This window comes from Belonocnema kinseyi, chromosome 10 (genome assembly GCF_010883055.1).
Source record: "Belonocnema kinseyi isolate 2016_QV_RU_SX_M_011 chromosome 10, B_treatae_v1, whole genome shotgun sequence".
Lineage (NCBI taxonomy): Eukaryota > Metazoa > Arthropoda > Insecta > Hymenoptera > Cynipidae > Belonocnema > Belonocnema kinseyi.
The window spans coordinates 70,363,574-70,385,121 of NC_046666.1; the positions used below are offsets into that span (position 1 = coordinate 70,363,574).

The following is a 21,548-nucleotide window of genomic DNA, read 5'->3' on the forward strand; positions in this document are numbered from 1 at the left end:
ATATTTAGAGGTACCACAACCCATATGCAGTTTAACACGTTTTTCAAAAAAGAAAAAAGGACGTTTTTGTCAATCTTATTCGGAATCCTCAATATTATTTCAATTGAGTTAAAACATTCTCTTAGAAAAACGCTACAAAATTGCAGTATAAAAAATGCACTTTTAGTCAAATTTTTAATCAATATAAGTTATGTCATTAATTGTAGTCAAGAAAATTAATTGTTTCAACAATTTTTTGTTAAAAATAATATTATATTTGAATAATACGTGAAAGATGCGGTTTTTTTCTGAAATTTTTGGCTTTCTGTCCAATATTCAATTAAAATGAGGTAACAATGAATTCAACTTAAGAAAAATAATTTTTTAAATACATTATGATCATTGTTAATAATATTCTCTTTGCTGAATTGGTAGAATGTTGCGGTTTTTTCTGAAATTTTCAGCTGTTTGTCTATTTTTCATTAGGCGTTATGTAATAATTAGATTCCGCAAATATAATTGTTTAAACAAATTATTATTGTTTATGACTATCTTCATAAATATGAATACCTGATAGTTGCGTTTTTTGTTAGAAAGTGGCGGTTTTTTCTAAAATCTTTAACTTTGCTTCGCCTTTTTATTTATGAAGAAATAATAAGTCAACCACAACAAAAATGATTTTTCAAACAGTACTGTTGTTTTAAGTGAATTATTTTCGCTCTTTTCCCAATTCCTAACAAAATTAATTTGAAGAAAAAAGCTATCTTACACAAGCAACAAAAACAAGGAATAGAATAATTAGGAATAGGTGGAAGGACTAGGCTTTTAAATGACTTGCTAAAGTTTTCTTTTCGATTAGAACAAGCAGAAACAGCTTTTCAGATAATTCCTGCATTTCTGACACCTCATCGAAGTATCTCAGTAACTTATTCAAAATAAAGTTGTATTCAATATGATCGATGTAGAAAATTTTAAGCATATTATAAATATCTGTTTTATTTCAGAAAATTATAATCACAAAAAAGAAAGAGATTATTTAAAATGTAGTTTTCTCTAATATTTATTTATTAATTGTTAATAACTAAGCAGGCGAAGCAAAGTTAAAAGTTTAATAAAATGAGCCACAACTTTCTAGCACGTATATAAGAAATGATAATTATAAACAATATTAAATTGTTTGAACAACCATTTTGTTAACTTTCACTCATAATTAAGTCATCGAGTGAAAAAACAAAAAGGTAAAAATTGTCGAAAAAGCCGCAACTATCAGACATTGCATTAGATGAAAATAGTCATAAATAATAATCATTTGTTTAAACAATTGTTTTTGCTAAATCTAATTATTTATTAAGACAAGCCTAATGAAAAGTAGACATACAGTTTGAAATTTCAGAAAAAAAACCGCAAAATTCTATCAATCAAACAAAGAGAATATTATTAAAAATGATAATAAATTGTTCAAACAATCACTTTTGTTAACATTGATGAACTATGGCTTCCCTCTATTTAAAAATTGAACAACACGTGGAAAATTAAAAAAAAAACACGTCTTTCTAACCACTCTTTCTAACTCCTACCGTGAAACTCTTTTATAGCGCCGATTTTGGGGATGACGGTGGGTGCGAACTAACTCATTCTAGCCCGCTCCGCCTTTTTTTATTCACGCTTAACTGCTCGCCTGAGAGACAACCGCAGACCTCGCGAAGTTCCTGTTATGTGTCAGAAACAATTTGCATGAGAAATACCGCAAAAAAGTCATAATTAGCGCCAAAAGCTCGCAAACCCCATTTTTTCACTTATAGGGTTTTTTGGGACCCTCTAAAACAGACTTATGATGTTGATATTTGAAAAACGATATTTTATTCATTTTCTATGGCTAATTATGAAGAGAAATGTTCAGTTTCAACTCGATTGAAATAATATTGAGGATTCTGAATAAGATTTAAAAAACGTCTTTTTTTCTTATGGAAAATACGTGTTAAAAAACAAAAATGCATTAATTTTTGTGTGGATTCGAACAAATGTCTGGGGTGCCCCCATCAAAATTAAACAAAAATTTCAATTCATTTTTAGACCACTCTACTCCACAATCATTAAATTACAGTTGTCAATGGTTTTACCTTTAATTTCCAAAGGGCTTTACACAAATGTAGGGGAAGTACAAACACCGAGCGCGGAGGGCGATTACCAAAAGACGCACGCCGCAGGCGCGCTGAAACTTGTGAAACACGCATATCAAAACAAATGAGCCTATGACAAAGCCACCGAACGCGTCCTCAGGCTGCAGATAGAGGGTCCCTGTACCAAGGGCCTCTGCCGAATATGGCTACAAAAATGAATACGTAGGCGCGTATAATGTCCAGGGTGGTCTTCGAAGAAATAACCCCCAAGCGGTAACTCTGGGATACCGGGCGAACTCTCAGAGTATGCATCCTTGACATCACCAAAAGTTGTAGATGCGGTTCAAAAGGATCGAACACGCAGAATACACGGCAATGGATCGAAAACAGTGTCGATCACCCTAGAGTTCGGGGTGCTGAATATAATTTAGATGAAAACACGACGACAAAGCGGCGAAACGCCCACATTGAGTGGACGAAAAACTAGTATTATCCCGGTTCATGAAGGTTTCATGGCACGTAATGAACACTCTGTGGTTCTTGAAACACCTAGAGCCTTAGCACACTTTGCATCAATCAAAACGAAATCAAACTGCCTACCTCTCGAAAAATGTATATGTACGCGGAGCGCTTGCCCAACCGCTGCTTGAAGAATCTGTAGACCAAGATGATGAAGCGATATTAATATCAACTGTGGAAATCAGGCACCTTTTGAGCGATTATTACGATTTTAGGACAATGAGGAACATTGTCATGCAGGTTCCTCCTAAACCCCAAGATCTGACTGAAATGGATGTTTCCCTTCGTGACGATATTTCGCAGGATTTTCACCTCCGGACCATCAATTGTTTAGTTTATGGTGCTGCGAAAACTTATGCTGATTCAAATCGAAGGCTAAAACCGACGATGGATCAAAAGACCAAAAGACACTTGCATCAACTGAAGCAAAACATTAGATGGGTAAGATAGAAGGCAGCCCGTGTTCAGTGCGTGATTGATAAAATAACTTCTAAAAGACCGTTCACGAAAATGGGTAAAAATTTTGCCCAAGAACTAATGATCTACAATCACGCACTGAACAAGTCGAAGATGCGAAGTTTTAGTGAAAATTAAGAGCATCTCGCTGACCCATCACACCTCTCCAGCGATCTCCCTGTTTCTGTCAGAAATTCACCCAAGCTCAACGAGGTAGACACTGTTTGGAGAGAGATATACAAGAACCCGAAAACACTGAAGTTGAAACAAAATACTCATAATATCATCTACCTTAAGGAGTCATGCGACAACCCCATAAAATCTGAGTAGGAATATCCATAAATTTCTTCCGAAGGTGTGAAAAAAGCACTTAGAATGAACGAAGAACTTTTCCGCTGTAGGACCAGATGTTATCCAGAACTTCTGGTGGAAGAAGTTTATTTCTACACACCAACATCCTGCCCACATATTCACCTCATATTTAAAGTGGAAAACGTCCATTCCGCAGTGGCTGGTTTAGGAAGCACTATAATCCTACCTAACAAAGGCAACTTGTTCAACTGAAAGAATTGCGGGCCAATAATTTTTTTGTACCCGCTGTAAAAGATCTTTACATGTGTCCTAAATAATAGGATTGTTCGAAGAATTGACCTGTGACGCATAGAGAGATTTCCCCCTAGAAAAAATTTTGGTTGATTCAACGAAAATTTGGTAGGATCAAACCTATAAATACATTGTTATATGGTCAATCAAATGTTTGGTTGATTCTGCAAAATTATTTTGTTAATAAAGTTTCATTGATAACTATAAATATTTTGGTTGATTCAACTAAATACGAGTTGTGTTCAAAAAGTAAGGTGACTTTTCAATTTTCGCGGGCTACGTACATTCAAGTTTTAAATTTTTTGTTTTGTTATGTTGGTACACTCGTCACGATCATATGTTCACAGTTTTGACTATATAGCTCGTGTTGTTTTTCTGGCAGAGGCGTAAAAGGTTAGAAGGGTTTGGTGTGCTCGACGATTTTCTTCTTTCGAAAAAAATGGAGCAAAGAGTTTGCATTAAATTTTGTGTGAAAAATGGAATCCAGTGCTCTAAAACTCTTGAAATGTTGACAGTTGCATTAGGTGAGTCTACTCTGAGTAAGAAAAATGTGTCTAAGTGGTACAAGCTCTTCCAAGAAGGCCGAGAGGATGTCGAAGACGAACCTCGCCATGGATGTCCCAGCACGTCAACAACAGATGAAAACGTTCAAGCAGTGGAAGAAATTGTGTTGAAAAATCGCCGAATTACCATCAGAGAAGTTGCTGAAGATGTTGGCATATCGGTTGGCTCATTCCATGCAAAAAACGTCCGGAACTTTGGAAAAACAATTCGTGGCTTTTGCATCACGATAATGCACCTGCTCATTCATCGTTGCTTGTGAAAAATATTCTAACCAAAAACAGCACCACAGTCATGCCTCAGCCTCCATATTCACTGGATTTGGCCCCCAGTGACTTTTTTCTTTTCCCAAAACTGAAGAGACCCATGAAAGGACATCGATTTTCAACGATTCAGGAGATAAAAACTGCATCACTGAAAGAACTCAAGGCTATACCACAAAATCATTATCAGAAGTGCTTCGATGATTGGAAAAACCGTTGGCACAAGTGTATTATATCTGAGGGGGATTTTTTTGAAGAGGACAACATAAATATTGAGGAATAAATGAGTATTTTTTGAGAAAACCATAAATTCACCTTATTTTTTAACACACCCCATATTTAGTTTGATGTAAAGAAATATGTTGGTTAGTCCAATCAAATATTCTGGTTCTGAAGCATCACTTGTAAAATCAGAAAACCGAATTTCCACCAAAGACAGAAGGACTTTTTCGATACACTTATTTGGGATTCTTTCAGCAATGATGGTCATTATTAATTTCAAGGTTAGATTGCCTGCACCGGTGAACTAAACTGCACCCCGTTAATTAAAAGTTGTACTAGCATTCAAAATGTTCTGAATATTGTTGCAGACCTCAGTTAATATTTGGTAAATGTAATTGTCCTTATGATCGATGCTGCCGGACGTGCGAAACTATCGCTAGTTCGTAGCCTGAAAGTCATACTTGCGTGCTATAAATATTCCAAGACACATGCGAAATAAATGCAGAAAGCGGTCATCCTTGCGCCGCCTCGTGTCCTCAAGATGCATGAGGATTCCGCTGGTATGTCCTTGTGATTACGTCGTGCCTTATAATATCACGTTTTACGGTCGTGAGACTTGGTCATAGGTTTGATTAACTGCGTTCTACTGGGAGCCGGTGTCATTTCTAGATGGCAGTTGCTCTTAGTGAGAACCTGCGGTGGTTGTTTAACCATTTAAGCTTTTTTGACTTTTTCTAACCCTCCCCTTCTTCATCACAGATCATTACATAAAGCTGGAAGCTCCCAGGGTGACGTCGGATGTACAAACACCCCTCTCCTCTTTATATCAAAGATTTTTCTTCAAGATTATTTAATAAACGACTAAAATGAAACAGGATGCATACTAACTAAATTCCTTATAAAAAAGTAATGTTTCATAACCATGTTAAACTCAACATGAAGCGCTAAAAATGTCAACTCGAAATATATTTTCTTTTTGACACAATAAGGTAAACCGGCCATTACTGGGACAACGTAAAAACTATATCCGATACTGGGACAATAATAAATATCGTTGAGTATCTTTCATATTCGAACATAAGTGATAAAAGTAAAAATGTTCTATTATATTTGAAGTTCTTTTAAATTTGTTACCACTAATTATTTTTATCCTGACAAGTTATACATTTAGTAAAAAATAATTAAAAATATTCCTCAAAATGTGTGAATGAACAGCTACAAAATTCGCTATTTTTTATTTCAAAACTTCCCACATAACTTTGACAGCATTGTATTATTGAAATCTCATACACTAAAAGAAAAAGTAATGTTTTTCCATATTTTGATGTTTTTTTTTTAGAAATGACCGTAAGGCTTCTATTTATAAGAAGTAACTGCGGATATTTTAATTCGACTTAAGGGCATGTGACACAGCTAAATACCTATATTACCGACCTCACTTTTTCGGTTCACTGAATGTTTTTTTGAACCTAAGACCTTTTTTTGTAAATAAAACATCGAGCTGAAACTTTGGAAGATTTATTAGGGAACAATAAAGTACGTTTAGGTACTGCAATTTGGTAGGAACTTCACTGAAAATTATTTCATCTTTTTTCTGAACCTCAACATTTTGTGAACGTTCGAACTTTTTTTATACATAAAATATCGGTCTCCAACTTTGAGAAATGCAAGAGCCGAAAGAAAACTACGTTTAAGTACAAAGCTTAATAATAAAAGATGTAAAAAAATATATTTCAACAATCAATTCCAACGGCATCAGCCGGTAACGTTGTACACAAAAATACGAAACCTGGCGGCCATTAGACGTGATTCGCAATGATTAGCTAATTTTAACCGATAGCTTTTGTATAAAGTATCACAGATAATGATGTGCGCTTACAATGAGTTAAGAATAGATAATAATTGCCAATTATTTAAATAGTTTTTATAAACAAATGCACATTTCGACCATTTTTTTATGAATAGCTCTGATTTTTATGCGGAATCAATGCAAAATGTCTTGCAAAAGACACCTTGCTGTAATATTTTTCATAGTGATCGAAAAGTGTTGATTATTTAAACAATGTTCATAAACAAATGCACATTTTGACCATTTTTTCATGTATAGGCTCGATTTTTTGTGTGGAATCAATTCGAAATGTCTTGCAAAAGACTCTTTGCTATTATATTTTTAATAGTGACAAAAACTAATAATTATGTAACAATTTTTATTAACAATTGCACATTTTGACCATTTTTTCATGCATAGGCCGTTTTCAGGTAGGCATTCGTGCTTCAGTAAGTAAGAATCGAGCTCACTCCTTGGAGATTGTCATGCTTCCAGCCATTTCTGACTGCGGTTTCATATTCCTGGATTCTACTTTTCGATAACTGCGTATCAAAGGGTCCGAATGGAGCAGAAGATGATGAAGAACATCTAGGATCGTCATTCGTCTGTCATACATTCTACTGTTATTAGCTCTAACTTTTCTAAAGATCTTATTGTTTCCCTCTTGCGACTCTTCTGAATACCAACGAATTGGTAGCTCAAAAGATTGAATTATATCACTTCCATGAATAAGCAGCTTATGTACTGATTGTGGAATTTTATACCAAGCACAATTAACTATCCTTCCGCACGTTCGGATCTGGTGATCAGATCTTCATCCAAACCGGTTATTTTAGCAACCGATTTAGCTTTTCCCAAAAAGGAACTGGCAACATTTCCGGTATGTGTTGTTCCATAAGCCTGCTTCACCACATCAACTGTTAAACCCAGTTTGGATCTTAACTGTATCTGAATACGTTCCATTCTTGATTTTTTCATTTCCTTTTCTTCCTTTTTTCTTGCGGAAAACTTTTTAAAATTAATATTGTAGGAAACATGTAATAAATATTCCAGAACAAGAATCCAGGCATGCAAAGTCGAGAGACCAAATTTATAATGTGCCTCATTGCATGGAATTTTAGCTACATATGATAAGTTGTTAACATGTTTTGATCCAACTCCACAAATATTGCAGCAAGGAGATGCCTTCTGTCCATACCTTTCAATCAATCATCGTACACTTCAAGTTAGAGCTGATATCAAAACTCATTCCACTGACGCCAATGGAATAGGTACGAACTTTTTCCAGCAGCTTTATGTGATAGTTGTACTCTTTCTTTACAAGAGAATCAGTTTCTTTAAGAAAATTAAATTTAATTGTCTTACAGAAATTGGCAGGTGAAGGTGTTTTGTTCGTCCAAATAATATCATCATCTGCTTTTAACTAAAGAGGGACGAAGGAAATCAAAAAGAAAGATTTATCCGTGAAAAGGCTCTTGTGATAGCTGATGTTTTCTTCAATCTCAGAATCACTGTTATAAGATTCATCGTTTGCATCCACATCATCACTCTTCTTTGACCACTTTTGCCGTGTCATCTGATGCGTAGAAGCACCGTCCATACCCCACTTTCCAAATAACACTAGTTTTTTGCCAAAAAGATTAGCGAGATCATTTTTTCCATTTGCAACAAGATTCGATTAGCTGTATGAGCCAGTAAACTGATGAAATAGACACTTGCTCTCAACTTAGATGTCTCTATATGCTCACCGCTTCCTGGATAACAAGCTTTTTTCGCTTCGGAGATCTTTAAATACGGCGGATATGAATCATTGCCAGTTATTTCTTCATTGTACTTTGTTAGCTTTTCGTATTTCCTCTTCGACAGACCTAAATCCATGTACATCGCTAAGATTCTTTGCAATTTATTCTCGTCATCATCTTCCTCATGAAACTGCGTCCCAGACTCGCTATTGGACTCATTTTTGATCAATGAAAGTGCTTTGGATAATTCTCCCTTGCTATAATTTGGGGCAAGTTCTTGGACGCGCATTTTCTTCGTCTTTTCGGATCCATCTTCAAATGATAATCGTGGTCTTCCTCTTTAGAAAATTAGTTAAACATTTTGTTTGGATAGGTGGGCAAGGAAAAGGTACCTTGAAATCTGCTTCTAAGAATGCAACATGATTTCGAACAAACAGTGCTTTTTTCCTACAGACACTTTTCCATTTTCTATTATACAAAGGCATAAAAGAATCAACCAATTTTTTTCTTATAACCATTAACTGACTTTAATCAAGAGAAGACGTAGCATTAATATGATCCAAAATCAAATCTACTTTGTTACATTTTAATTGTAGATCGCCATTCCAAATGATGTCACATAAGTGCTGATTTTTTATTCTGTATTCCATGTTAAAAAATACTTCGAAGGATTCCCTCAATATCTCCGTAGAAACACGCAGTCTATTTGTAAACGTCTTCCATGAAGCAAAATAAAACAAATGCAGAAAAACAAATCAGCAATGACTTGAAGTTGCGCCTGCTTCATTCAATTGATTTTTTGACCTTTTTTAATGAATTTGAAAGTCTTAGAAAAAATGGTATCACGGAAAAATTTAGCAACAAAAAGTTGTAACTTTGTTGTTCAATAAAAAATTTACGTTAAGTCGAATTAAGATATCCGGAGTTACTTCTTATAACTGGATGCCTTACTGTCATTTCTAAAAAAAAAAACATCAAAATCCGTTAAGAATTGCACTGTCGGTCGATTTTTGTCCAAAAAAGGTGCTTTTTTCCCACTGTGTGAGCTGTTGCTGACTGTCCCAGTTTCGGATGCTTGAACGTGAGTGGAGAAATTGGGCTTCCATTACTGAGACGGTCACTTTCGCCGTGTTTTTAATTAAATGTCACAGTATTATGTGAGTGATATATTAAAAATAATGTTTATAAGATACGACCTTGCCGTTCAATTCATTATTTATTCTAAGAAAGTTGTTCAAAGTAGTATATTAAAACCTCTTATTCTAACCTTAAAGTTTTCCAACTGCTTAGGTAAGTAATGCAATATACTATCTCATAAATTTAATTTTTTAATTAAAATTAGTAAGTATGCATTAGAATTTAATATTAAAGATTTATATATAAAAAAAAATAATAAGGTTGAAATATCAACTATTATATTTTTTGACCAGAATTTAAATTTTCTGGTGAACCCAATACTTTAATTATCTAACAAATTCTTCAATTCTAAAATAAAAGACACTAATTTTCGACCGAAAAAAGGTTAACCAAATAAGAATTTTTCTTAAAAAAATTAAAATATTTCAACCAAATTGTTGAATTGTCTACCATAATTATATTATTTTCAACAAAACAGTTGCATTTTTCTTAAAAAATGTAATTTATAATTAAAATTATGAGCAGTCTTTTTAAAACTAAAGTTCAAAGCATCGATAATAGTAATTTGGTGAGTGCGTATTCTCTTTTGTTAAAGCTCCTTCGGCTTTAACGAACACATTCTCATCACGTATCTCGTGTTTCGCACTCCAGTCTATTCCTGAAATTTTGTATCATTTCCATTAACGTATATTATTATAATTCATAATTTGCAATGGTATTAAAACAGACGTAGTTCCATTGCCCCATTAAAAAAATGCCAAAATTTTAATCTTCGATTTTTCAAAAAAATTCTAAAAGTTGTTATGATAATATCGTAGTGCATTCTAAAACCAAATTTTTCTTCTCCAGACTTTTTTTATATCGTCCGTTATTTAGCTTAAAAGATTCATTTTCCTGTCTTTTCTTTTAATTATGTAAATGCTATAACACTGGTAATTTTTGGTTTGATGAAAAAAGCATCACAATAAATGGTTTTAATTTCTAACGAACTTGACATTTCGTTTAGGACACTAAAATATTATACCAAAGGCCAATATAATAGAGTGATTTTTTCAAAAGTTATCGTGCTCACATTCGTAAAAACCTGTTTTCGGATTCAGGGGATCTCAATACGTTGATATTTGACCAAAACTGGAGGGGTTTAAATTTTACACAAATCTAATACCTTTCACATGACACTGTAACTTGGCTTTTAGCTGAGGACACCCCTGGCGGACCGAAGGAACCGAATGGAGCCTCTACAAAGTACCCGTTAAGACCCCATTGGGTCCCCATTCGGTTCTTTTAAAAAAACTCGAAAAAACAACAAAATCAACTTTTTAATTGTTGAAATTCGGATTCTACGTTAAAATTCCCTATAAAAGGTAATGAAATAATCGCAATCGTTTTTTTTTCACAACAGTAAAAAGTTTTAAAAAATATAACACGTGCATCGCCTGTTGACTGCTACACTTCGAACGCATCGCCTGTAAGTAGCGCAGTCAACAGACGTTATACATCTTATATTTTTTAAAACTCTTTACCGTTGCAAAAAAAACTATTGCGATTATTCCGTGACCTTCTATAGGGAATTTTAATATAAAATCAGAATTTCCAAAATTTTAAAGTTGATTTTACTGGTTTTTCGAGTTTTTTTAAAAGAACCGAATGGGGACCCAATGGGGTCTACGCGTACTTTGCAGAGGCTACATTCGGTTCCTTCGATCCGCCAGGGACTAAACGAGTTTATCAAAGGCTAATTTAATTGATTAATTTCTTCAATAGTTATTGTGCTCACAGAGAGACAGACATAAACACATACAGGCATACAGACAGACCGACAGAAAGACACATCCGTAAAAACCTGTTTTTCGAATTTAGGCGGTCTCGAAATGTGTACCTTATGACAAAAAAGGGGGGAGGGGCAAAATTTAAACAAATCTAATACCTTCTCTGGATGAAAATGTAACGATTATGTGTTTATCATAAATAATTTTTTGATAGTTGTTGTTCGCAGATTTTTTTTACTGTTAATGATTTTTTTTAATTCTTAAGGCCAAAACTACGCATCCCATAAAAAAGTGATGTAATTTTTGAATTCATTATTATATTGTATGTTGTCAAAATTTGTATTTTTGATTTTTCAAGAAAATTCAAAAAGTTTTTATGGAAATCTTGTAAGGCATTAAAAAAGCCACATTTTTCTTCTCTTAACTCTTTTTGATATCATATTAGGATAAATTGTTCGAATTTTTGAACACTATGAATAAACGTAAAGAAAATTTTTTAATTTTAAAAAAAGTGATCTCGAAAATATTCAAAATGTGCCCTCTTTTAGAATTTGTATCAAAAATGACTGGCTGACAAACTTGACCTTTAGTTTAGGACACTAAAAGAGTGTACCAAAGGCCAATCTAGTAGATTAATTATTTAAAAAGTTATTGTCGAAACATACAGATATACGGACATACATACACATTCATAAAAACCTGTTTTTCGAATTAAGGGGGTTTCAAAACGTGGATATTTGGCCAAAACTGGGGGGTTCAAATTTTATAAAAATCTAATACCTTCTCGGATGAGAATGTAATAATTTAAATTGTTTCATAATTTTTTCAATTTATGTATTGACTTGAATTCAGATGAATTCTAATTTAAAATATACTACCTAATAGTTTAATTTACAAGCAAATCGATAATATTAATCTATAATAGTACATTTTAATGCGGACTTACTAATTTTATTTAAAAATTTAATTTATGAGTTATTATTAAATTACTTACCTAAAAAGTTGGAAAAATTTGAGGTGAGGATTAGAGATTTCATTAAACTACGTCAAACAATTTTTTAAAATAAATAATTAAACGGCCATTACAATGCATTCTTGATTTTTAATGCATTCTGTACCAAAAGTTCCAATTCCCCATTTTTAAATTGTGTTTATGTAGGTTAGCTTCTCCTAACTGTCTCAATAATAGTCAGTTTGCCCTAATTGAATTTTCGACAGAAAAAAATTAATTTTCTACCAAAAAGATGAATTTTCAACGAAGTTTTCAAGCTAAAAAAATGATTTAAAAAGATCGAATATGCCACGTAGCAAAAAATTATTTTAATGTCGAAAACAAAATTTTTTATATTATTAGGATAATAGTGAAATGAAAGGCGTATTATGCCGCTTTAAAAGGGGTTAGGACTAAAGATGTAATCTTACTCAACTTGAACTTTTGTCATTCCATGGAAAACAAAAGAAAATGTACAAACATATAAGTTTTCTTTTTGTTTCGCGCATTCGGCTAAAAAGTCAAATGTTTTTAAAATCAGTTGACATTTAAACTTCAAAACAGAAATTTTAAACCAAAAAAGGTGATTTTTTAACGCAATAGTTCAATTTTAAACAAACAAAAAAAATTAACTTTAGGCCAAGTAGTACCAATTACAGCCAAATAGTTAAACTTTCAAGCAAAAAGAAAGATTTTCGAATATTAATATAATAGTTGATATTTCAATCAAACCAGATTTTGTTTTCAATAAGGAACAGTAGAATTTAATCAGAAAAGACGAATTCAGCGATATAGAAGAGTTTCAATGTAGTTGAATTTTCATCTAAAACGATAAACTTCAAAGCGAAAACGCAATATTTAAATTTCTAGATCAAGAAATTAATTACAAACAAAAATTTAAATAAAATAGATCAAGCCTTAGTCAATCAAATTAATGTTGAACAAACTGTTTTGTAACTTTCGATCTGTAGTTAAATTTTTAACTCAGAATTATCAATTTTCAACCTAAAATAAAATAGCGAAATTTTAAGTTAAAAAATTATTTTTCACAAAAAAAGGATTATTCAACAGAATAATTAAATCTTAAATGAATAAAATAAAATTTCAACTAATTAGTTCAACTCATAATCAATTAAATTAACTTTAAAACAAAAACTTAATTTTGAATTGCAAATTTAGTAGTAGAATTTTTACCTAAAACCAATTAGTTTTTAGCCAAATAAGAATTAGTTAAATTTTCAGCAAAGAAAATCAATTTTAAACAAGCTTCTATTCGTTTTTTTCGTATTAAGGGCATGTGATACTTAGAAAATTGTCGATTTTACCAATTTTACGTTCCACCGGATTTTTTTCTAGAATAATAAATATTTTGTCTTAAAAATTTGGGAAAGGATAGCGCACATGCTAACGGACGTCCTCACACACTTTTTTTGTGGGTTAATTCAAAAAGTTTTAATTTAGCAAAATGTGATTAATTTGTGTAGGCGCTTAGGAATTAGTATCGACTTTTTCATTGTTAGATTCCCCCGGATTTTTTCCTAGGATAAGAAATATTTTGTCGTCAAAATCTGGGAAATGATAGCGAACATGCTAACGTACGAGAGTACGTCCCCGCACATTTTTTTGTGTGTTACAATTCTCCCGAGCGTTACTTCCAAACTACACAATATTTTTGGCCGAAAACTTTGGACTTACAAATAAAACTAATCTCCCGGAACTAACCTTGTTTGCAGGCAATTAAAAAAGTTGATTTCATCAATAATTTTCGAATTTTTGGAAAGGCAGAGATGAAAAGCGACGTAACCCCAAAATAATGCATAAAATTGTTATTTAGCACAATAAATTTTTTTGTTATTATTCCCCAAAAAAGAGTCCGGGGACGTCCGTTATGATATTTTATAGCATCTCCGAATTCAGTTTTTAAAATTTTTCATTTTTGTGGAAAAAAGCCTTGGGAACTGTACCCGATTGACATGACGAAGTATCACATGCCCTTAAGGCAAAAAAAAACGAAAAAAAGAGGACGTTTCTTGAAAGCTAGGAAACAAATTTTTAAAAAGGGAAAAGTGTCACAAAACTCATAAAATAGTTTTAAATCTTTAAAAAAATAAATGGTCCAATAACGCTGGAAGTTCCATGTTCAGGCTGAAAAATTTAATGTCCGGCTGGTAAAGCTTTTCCTGATTTAGGTACACGTGACCTGCCAGTCAAATGCCCTGAAAGCGAATTCAACGCTCAAAGGATGTGTGAGTACCATCAAGTTTGATGCTTCATAAAACGACCTACTTTTCTATAGAATAGACATTTTTCGATTTTCTGGATTATCTAGTGTCACTGGAATTTAGAAAAGGTAATGCGATTACAAATTGCAAAAGCTGGGGTATGAGCGATTTTTGACATCGTAACACGTGCAGTCGTATTTTTAAAATATATTCATGGAAAATGTTATGATCGCACATTTCGCAAAATGGAAATATTTTGCAAAGTATGTAACGAACATTTTTTACCAAATTAGTGGAGAGTCGTGATTTAAAAAACAACCTTATGGTTCATTTAGTTTCATCTTTTCCTAATTTCAATTTAAAACATTTGTGTTTCTATCATATGCATCTTTTATCAGGTAATTAATGAGAAAAATCCCCAGAAACAAAATATTTGTAGAAAATCTTACGAAACCTTTTACTTTTAAAATAAAAATCTCAGATAGTTCGACAATAGAACAAAATAACTGAAAACTGGAATTTTATATCAAGATTTGCAGTAATAAATCGCTGCTCAGCAACTAAAGCGAATACCTTTGCGAATCTGGCAAAGTTTTTATTCTTTTCCCCATTCAAAATTTCTTTAATACCATTTAATAAATTGAAAATTTAGATATCTATTAGAATTACTGGGCGAACTTTTATCTCACAATCCATGTTGATTGTGTATTTTTTCTTCATGAAATATTTTGAATCGTAGATATTTTGTTGTTATTAAGATATTCGTTTATGAAGTTTATGAAATATGAAGAAATCAAAATATAAGGGAGGTTTAAATTAAAGTATATTAGCAAAATTTACGATTTCAACTTCATTCTATCAAGGAGATTGATTGATTTTTAATGCAAAAAACGCTTTTAAAGTTTAAAGAAAAGTTCTTGATTTTACGGAAAAATTACTATTTAATTTACAATATATTTTTCATGTGATTGCTTAACCACTGAATATTTCTCTGAAATATGTTTTCAAACACTGTGAAATAAATTCCCTTTACCTATGAAATAAACGACTTGGATCTGTATACATTTATTCCATTCCTCATATGGCCTTACTTGAAAACAACCTATATTACCATTTTCTATTTACAGATTTCTCATACAAGTTGAGATGTAACAAAAAATTGGCATAAAAAATATGCATGAAGAATAAAATATTCAATCGTTTAGCATAATAAAAAAATTAATAATATTCCAGGAATATCTACTAGGCCATGTAGCAGTGAAGAATAATGTATTCTGTCTCGGAAAGGCATGTTAATTTTTTGTTCTCTCTCATTATTACTGAAGTTAACTTAGAAATAAAATATTCTTTAGAATATAAATCCTATCAAGTCTCGAATGTAAAAAATTGTTCTCTTTTGCTGATTGCAAGATGGGGATCTTCCTAATCTTCAATTAATGATCCCAATTCCAAGGTTCTGTTTCTTCCACTAGAGCTTTGAATTAGACATTTCACGAAAAGGATCACGTGGCCAATTAGAAAGAGTAGCGATTTCAGTTCAATCCAGTTTCCATCAGATGCTGTGGTGGAGCGATAATTGCATTTTCCAGTCCTGACGGCGAAAGAAACGCATCGGTCGACTTATTTTTTACCCCATTCTATTTTTCCAGTCCCTATCATTTTCTCCACCTCAGTAACGCCCACCTTATCCTTAAAAGCGGAGGCTTAAATGCACCCTGACACTTTTATATCAATCCCCTTTTTTACTTTGCGTCTTTTTATATTTTTGATAGAACTAAACAATGTTAAAAGTTTATATAAAAAGGGACGATATGATGTTCCTGGAATAGTATATGTTTATATTTAAAGGAATAATGTTTTAATTACAGGGGGCTTATTAAGTCTGAGGTGGGAATCACCCGGATTTTTGGTGTAAATCAGATTGTAAGATTGCAGGATGGCAGGATTGCATGCATTAGAAGAAATTCATCATAGAAAATCATTATATAAAAAAATTTATCGGGTAAATCAGCATTCAAGTAAATAATACAAAAATATTGAAGGAATTGATGGAGAAAGTAAGAAAATTAACAAGGCAAGATTTACTTCAGACCAATCCCTTTCTCATACTATAATACACAAATAGCGAATCGGCAGAAATAAAATTTACACAGAAAAAATGTGTTAATTTCCACGAGGTCTTTAAAAGTTAATTTTAGTCAATGTGAACATTTTGAAAATCCTTTAAAATCTGTTAAAAAGTTGCAAAATCTCACAAAGTCTTCAAAATCATTTGACTACCTATAAATTCCATTATTCTCTCCTTGAATTCTTGATCCTAAAATCGCTTCAAATTTTTGATAATCATAAAAATACGTTTGAAAGGTATGAATCATTTCAAAGCCTTTGTATATAATTTTAATAACACTTATTCATTAAAGTTCCCCTTTTAAAAAAGTTTTAATATTTATAAATTATTGGAATCGCTTGAAATACTTATAAATTTAGTAAAATCCTTAAATATCGTAAACTTTTTTGAAATACTTATCTCTTGCAATTTTTGGATTCAATATGAACCCCTTAAAATTTTATCTAATTTAATTTAATTAACAAAGTTTACAAAAACACCCTTGAAATATCTGGAAATCCTACCAAATTCTTTAAAATCCCTTAACATCTTCGAAAAAAGAAAAATCTTCTAGAATCCCTGTAAAAGTTTCGAAATTCCTTGAAATTTGTGGAAATTTTTTTTAATATTTAAAAACAAATAAAATATTTTTTTATTAGATTAAATATTGAAAAATATTAAAAATCTTTTTAAACTGCTATGAAATCTTACGAAATCAATTGAATTCTACAAAAAATTTCTGGAATTCAAACTAAATTAAACGTATTCATTAAAATTCTCTGAAAAAATCGTTTAAATTCCTATTGATCTTGAAATCATTTAATCTATTTAAATTCCTTGAGCTTCTTTAAAACCCATTAAAATATTTAAAATCGATAAAAATCCTTTAAAATTTAAATTGATAAAATTTATTTTCCAATGTTCAATAGAAATATTTTGGAATATTTTGCAATCTTACAGAATTCTTAGAAATCCCTTGATATTTTTTATATCTCTTAAAAATCGCCTAATTTAAAAAAAAAGTTATTTGAAATATTTAGAAACCCCTTAAAGTTCTTTTTTTCCTACGTTAAATTATTTAAAAAAATATAAGCTTGTACGTTCTCAATTTTTGCAGCATACCTTTCAATATTTTAACATTCTTAAGTTATATACAGATTTTATTTTAATGATTTTCTACAGTAATTTTCCAAGTATCGCTAAAAAATGATAAGAAATTGATTACAGGAAAACCATTATAGACCTGTACTGAATTTCATGTGATACTTTTTCGCAAGGAGGAATTACAAGGTATTGTAAAAGATTGTTTGAATTGCATAAGATTGTAAACAGGGAGAGAGATAGAGAGCACATCAAATTACAGGAGTATTTAACTCCGTCGATTAAGCTCATTCTCTCCCATAAAACCTTATTGTTGAATACATGCGTATTGTTTTGTCTGGGCTATTAAAAAAAATTTTCAATTAAAGGTTGTATTGGGTTCAAACTGCTTGAAATGCTCCAAAATATTTAAAAGGAGTGAACATTGTTCTGAGGGTTACACACTAATATATAAACAAAATTTTTTGTAATAAATAAATCAATAGGCAAAAATGATTTCTTAAGAATTAACAAGACTCAGACAGTTTTTAAAAAATAAAATTAACACCACAATGAATTTTAAAATAATGTATAAAAATGATTTATTTTATATTAACTTATTTGTAAATACTTCTATCAATTTTAATAAATAAGTAAAGTATTTATGATTGAATATGGACTCTCGGTTTTTCATTACATGGACAAAAAAGGCATTTCAGTTATAATTTTTCATATTGATTTATTTCACGGTAAATATAGTGAATTGTTTAAAGCATTTATTTCCACATATACTTCCTAAGTGGAGTATAAAATAAGTTTAAACAAAATAGCAGACTTTATTTTTTGAGAATACCTATTTACTTCGCCACCGAATGTCTTTAAAAATTTTTGTTCAAAGATATATAAAAACACACGTTTTTCTACTTTTTCGCCAACATAAGGATGCGTTAAACATGATATTGATTGATATCCTTTTAAAATTCACAATGTTCCTAGTGTCAGAAAATAATTGAAAATTGTTTATTAAATAACTAATATAAAAATTGATATTTCAACACATTTTTAAACATTGTCATTAATTTCAATACTTTCTGTGTTCATTTGTATATATGTATTTTTTATCGGATAAATAATAGTAGAGGTGAAAATTGTTTAAGTATGTTCCAATTTTCGAAACTCCTATTTTCAAATAAGAATTTCTGCCGGAATATAGAAAACCTTCCAAAACCCTCTGACAAAATTATTTATTATCCCAAACACTATACATAATCGAAAAAAAAAAAGAAAAACGATTATCCAATTTTTTTCAAGTTGAATGTCGTTATTAGAAGAACCATATTTCCATTTTTTTTTTCAAATTTAAGTGTCGTTTTAAAAGAACTACATTTCGAAGTTAAGGTTTTAAAGATGATATTGATAAAAAACTTTCTACCTATAAAACACTTGATTTTTAGGTCATGTCTACATGAGTATATGCTTTAAAATTATTTGAAAAATTTGGATAACATTGTCTTACGGTAATATAAACTTATTTTTATTAAGCAGAGATGTTGCCGGTAGAAAAATTATCGACATTCTTATTATTTTTAAATTAAAAAATAATGTTATATAAGCTTGAGGTTACCTGTTTTATTAATTATATTGTGAATAAAAAAATCAATATATCTATAAAAATGCTAAAAAAGGAGATGTAATTATTATTTCGAAAAAAATAGTATTGTTAATGACATCAACGAAATATTTGATATTATATTAAAAAATTTAAATGTTCAGTAAGAGTCTTCTTCCTCATCTCACTTATAATTTTTTAACTGTAATTAATATCAATAGAACAAAAACGTTTGATATTGTTCTGAAATATATTTGAAAATAATTAGTTATTATATAATTCTAACTTTGTGATTTCCATGCATATATTTGCAACTTTTTGAATTACTATAAGGAACATGAGCCTATCGTAAATACTTACAAAATATAAAACTGCTCATTTAAGAACAAGTTTTTGTTTTCAAAGAAGTTCATAGAATGTTTTTTATTGATATTTTTTTTAATGGCTCAATCGTCACAGAAATTATGAAATTTTTTCAGTCCTTGAGTAAGAATCAATTATTTGGATAAGAGCAGATTGTTGATCTCTGAATGCAGATCTAAGCCATTATTAAAAAAATATTTATAGAGGTTGAAAATAATCTTGAAAATAATTTATATTCTAAAGCTGATAAAAAGCATTTAAGAATATATTAATTAAAAAGATTTGAAAACGCTTGATCGGAAATTTAATTGTTTATGAAACTAATAAAAATTGCATAGGTAAACTCATGTACAATTCAAGAAAATATAGTTCTGTAAAATTATTCTTGCAAACACCAAAATTCTTTTAACAGAAGAAGTATGTTTAACAATCAATTACTTATTTGTTTTAAAAAATTGGATGATTAAAATATTAATTAATAAATAAACAGTATAGTTGCGTGTATGGTGTAAAATTTTCCTCAAATATTCACAACAAAATGCTTTATTTTTGTAATATATTAAACGAATACTTAAATTCAAGACTTACCATGGTTAGATTTAACTAGAAGAACAGTCCCTGAAGATGAATACAGAAATCACCAAGAGATCACGATTCACGACTGTCCCAATGTACAGATTCACTGTTTTCACGATAACCATAAAAATATAAGAACCGGGTATTATTTTTCCGTGTAGACGCGCCCGATTCGCGCCACGGTTTGAACAGGTTTTTACCAGGTGCTAGTAGTTTTATAAGTTTCGTTGACCTTGTCCTAACCCCCACTAGACACGATTGGTTAGACATCCCTCCGCCGCAGATGAACCCAGCCGTGAACCCGTCTACACCTGCTGGGCTCAATTCACTTCACGAGCACCCAACTCCGGGAATATCTTATCTGAGCCATTTATCGGTTCGCTAGAATGTTGCTTGTCTTGAACACTGAAATACAAAATGAGTGACTAAATGAATAATGAAGCTGAGAGCCTTCCCAGATAAATATTTCGCTCTGATCTTGATCAAGCGTGATTTGTTTGAATATTTCCAAGTCGCACTCAGAAAAAAATTGAATTATACAAATTTTTAATAATTTTACACACGATAACCATATCATATGGTTGAAAAACAAAAATTGTGTGCATTTAACCAAATTGGTTTGTGAGTGCAAAAATTGTCCAGTGTTCAATGGAAAGTGTGTGTCAGGGTGCTCAAAAATAGTTTTGGTAAAACCTAAAAAAAATGTTTAGGTACCCTAATTTCGGTGCGAATAGATAAATTGTTTTGGTATTATTTCCAGAGGAACGGACTATTTGCCTCGAAATTTCAGTACTTTTCTGTACACATAGAAACTTTGTATTCTTAAATGCCTGAAGAAAAATGAAAATGAGTGGTTTTATAAGTAAATCATATAATTTTTAAACAAAAAGGTCTCGGTACTTTTGATATTTTTTTCAGAATTCATCTATTATATGTTCAAAAATTCTATTTGGTTTACGATTTAACTGTTTTATTGAAAATTAATTCTTTTTATACACATTAATTTTTTTAACTAAAAATTGAACTATTCTATTTTCAGTAGAAAATTAATCTTCTTGGTGAAAAATTCTACTACTTGGCTTCTTTTTTGTTGAAAAAATCAATGTTTCAACTGAAAATGTATCCACTATTTCACTTTTGGTCGATAACTGATCATTTTTAGTTTAAAATTAAACTATTTGTTTTAAAATTAATTTGGTCAAAAATCGAACTGTTTTGTCGAAAATTTCTTTTATTCGTTTAAAAATTCAACAATTTAGTTAAAATTTCGGTTCTCTCTTATGCGTAAAATCTTTTCTAGTTGAAAATTCAACAACTTGGATGAAAATTCGGCCTTCTATTGGTTGAATTCAACTGTATTTTATTTTAAATAAAAATATTTTCTGGTCATAATTTGATTTG

At 31.0% G+C, this 21,548-nt stretch overlaps 1 protein-coding gene across 1 annotated transcript in view; it reads right to left on the minus strand.

Moving 5' to 3' along the window:
• The window catches only part of LOC117182323, a 120,337-nt gene extending 100,024 nt beyond the window's left edge, over window positions 1-20,313 (minus strand). The window contains exon 1 of the mRNA XM_033375482.1: window positions 20,160-20,313. Within this exon, the coding sequence (XP_033231373.1) occupies window positions 20,160-20,162 (3 nt within the window). The 5' untranslated portion in view covers window positions 20,163-20,313. The remainder of the gene's footprint in view (window positions 1-20,159) is intronic.
• Window positions 20,314-21,548: the final 1,235 nt, after the last annotated feature.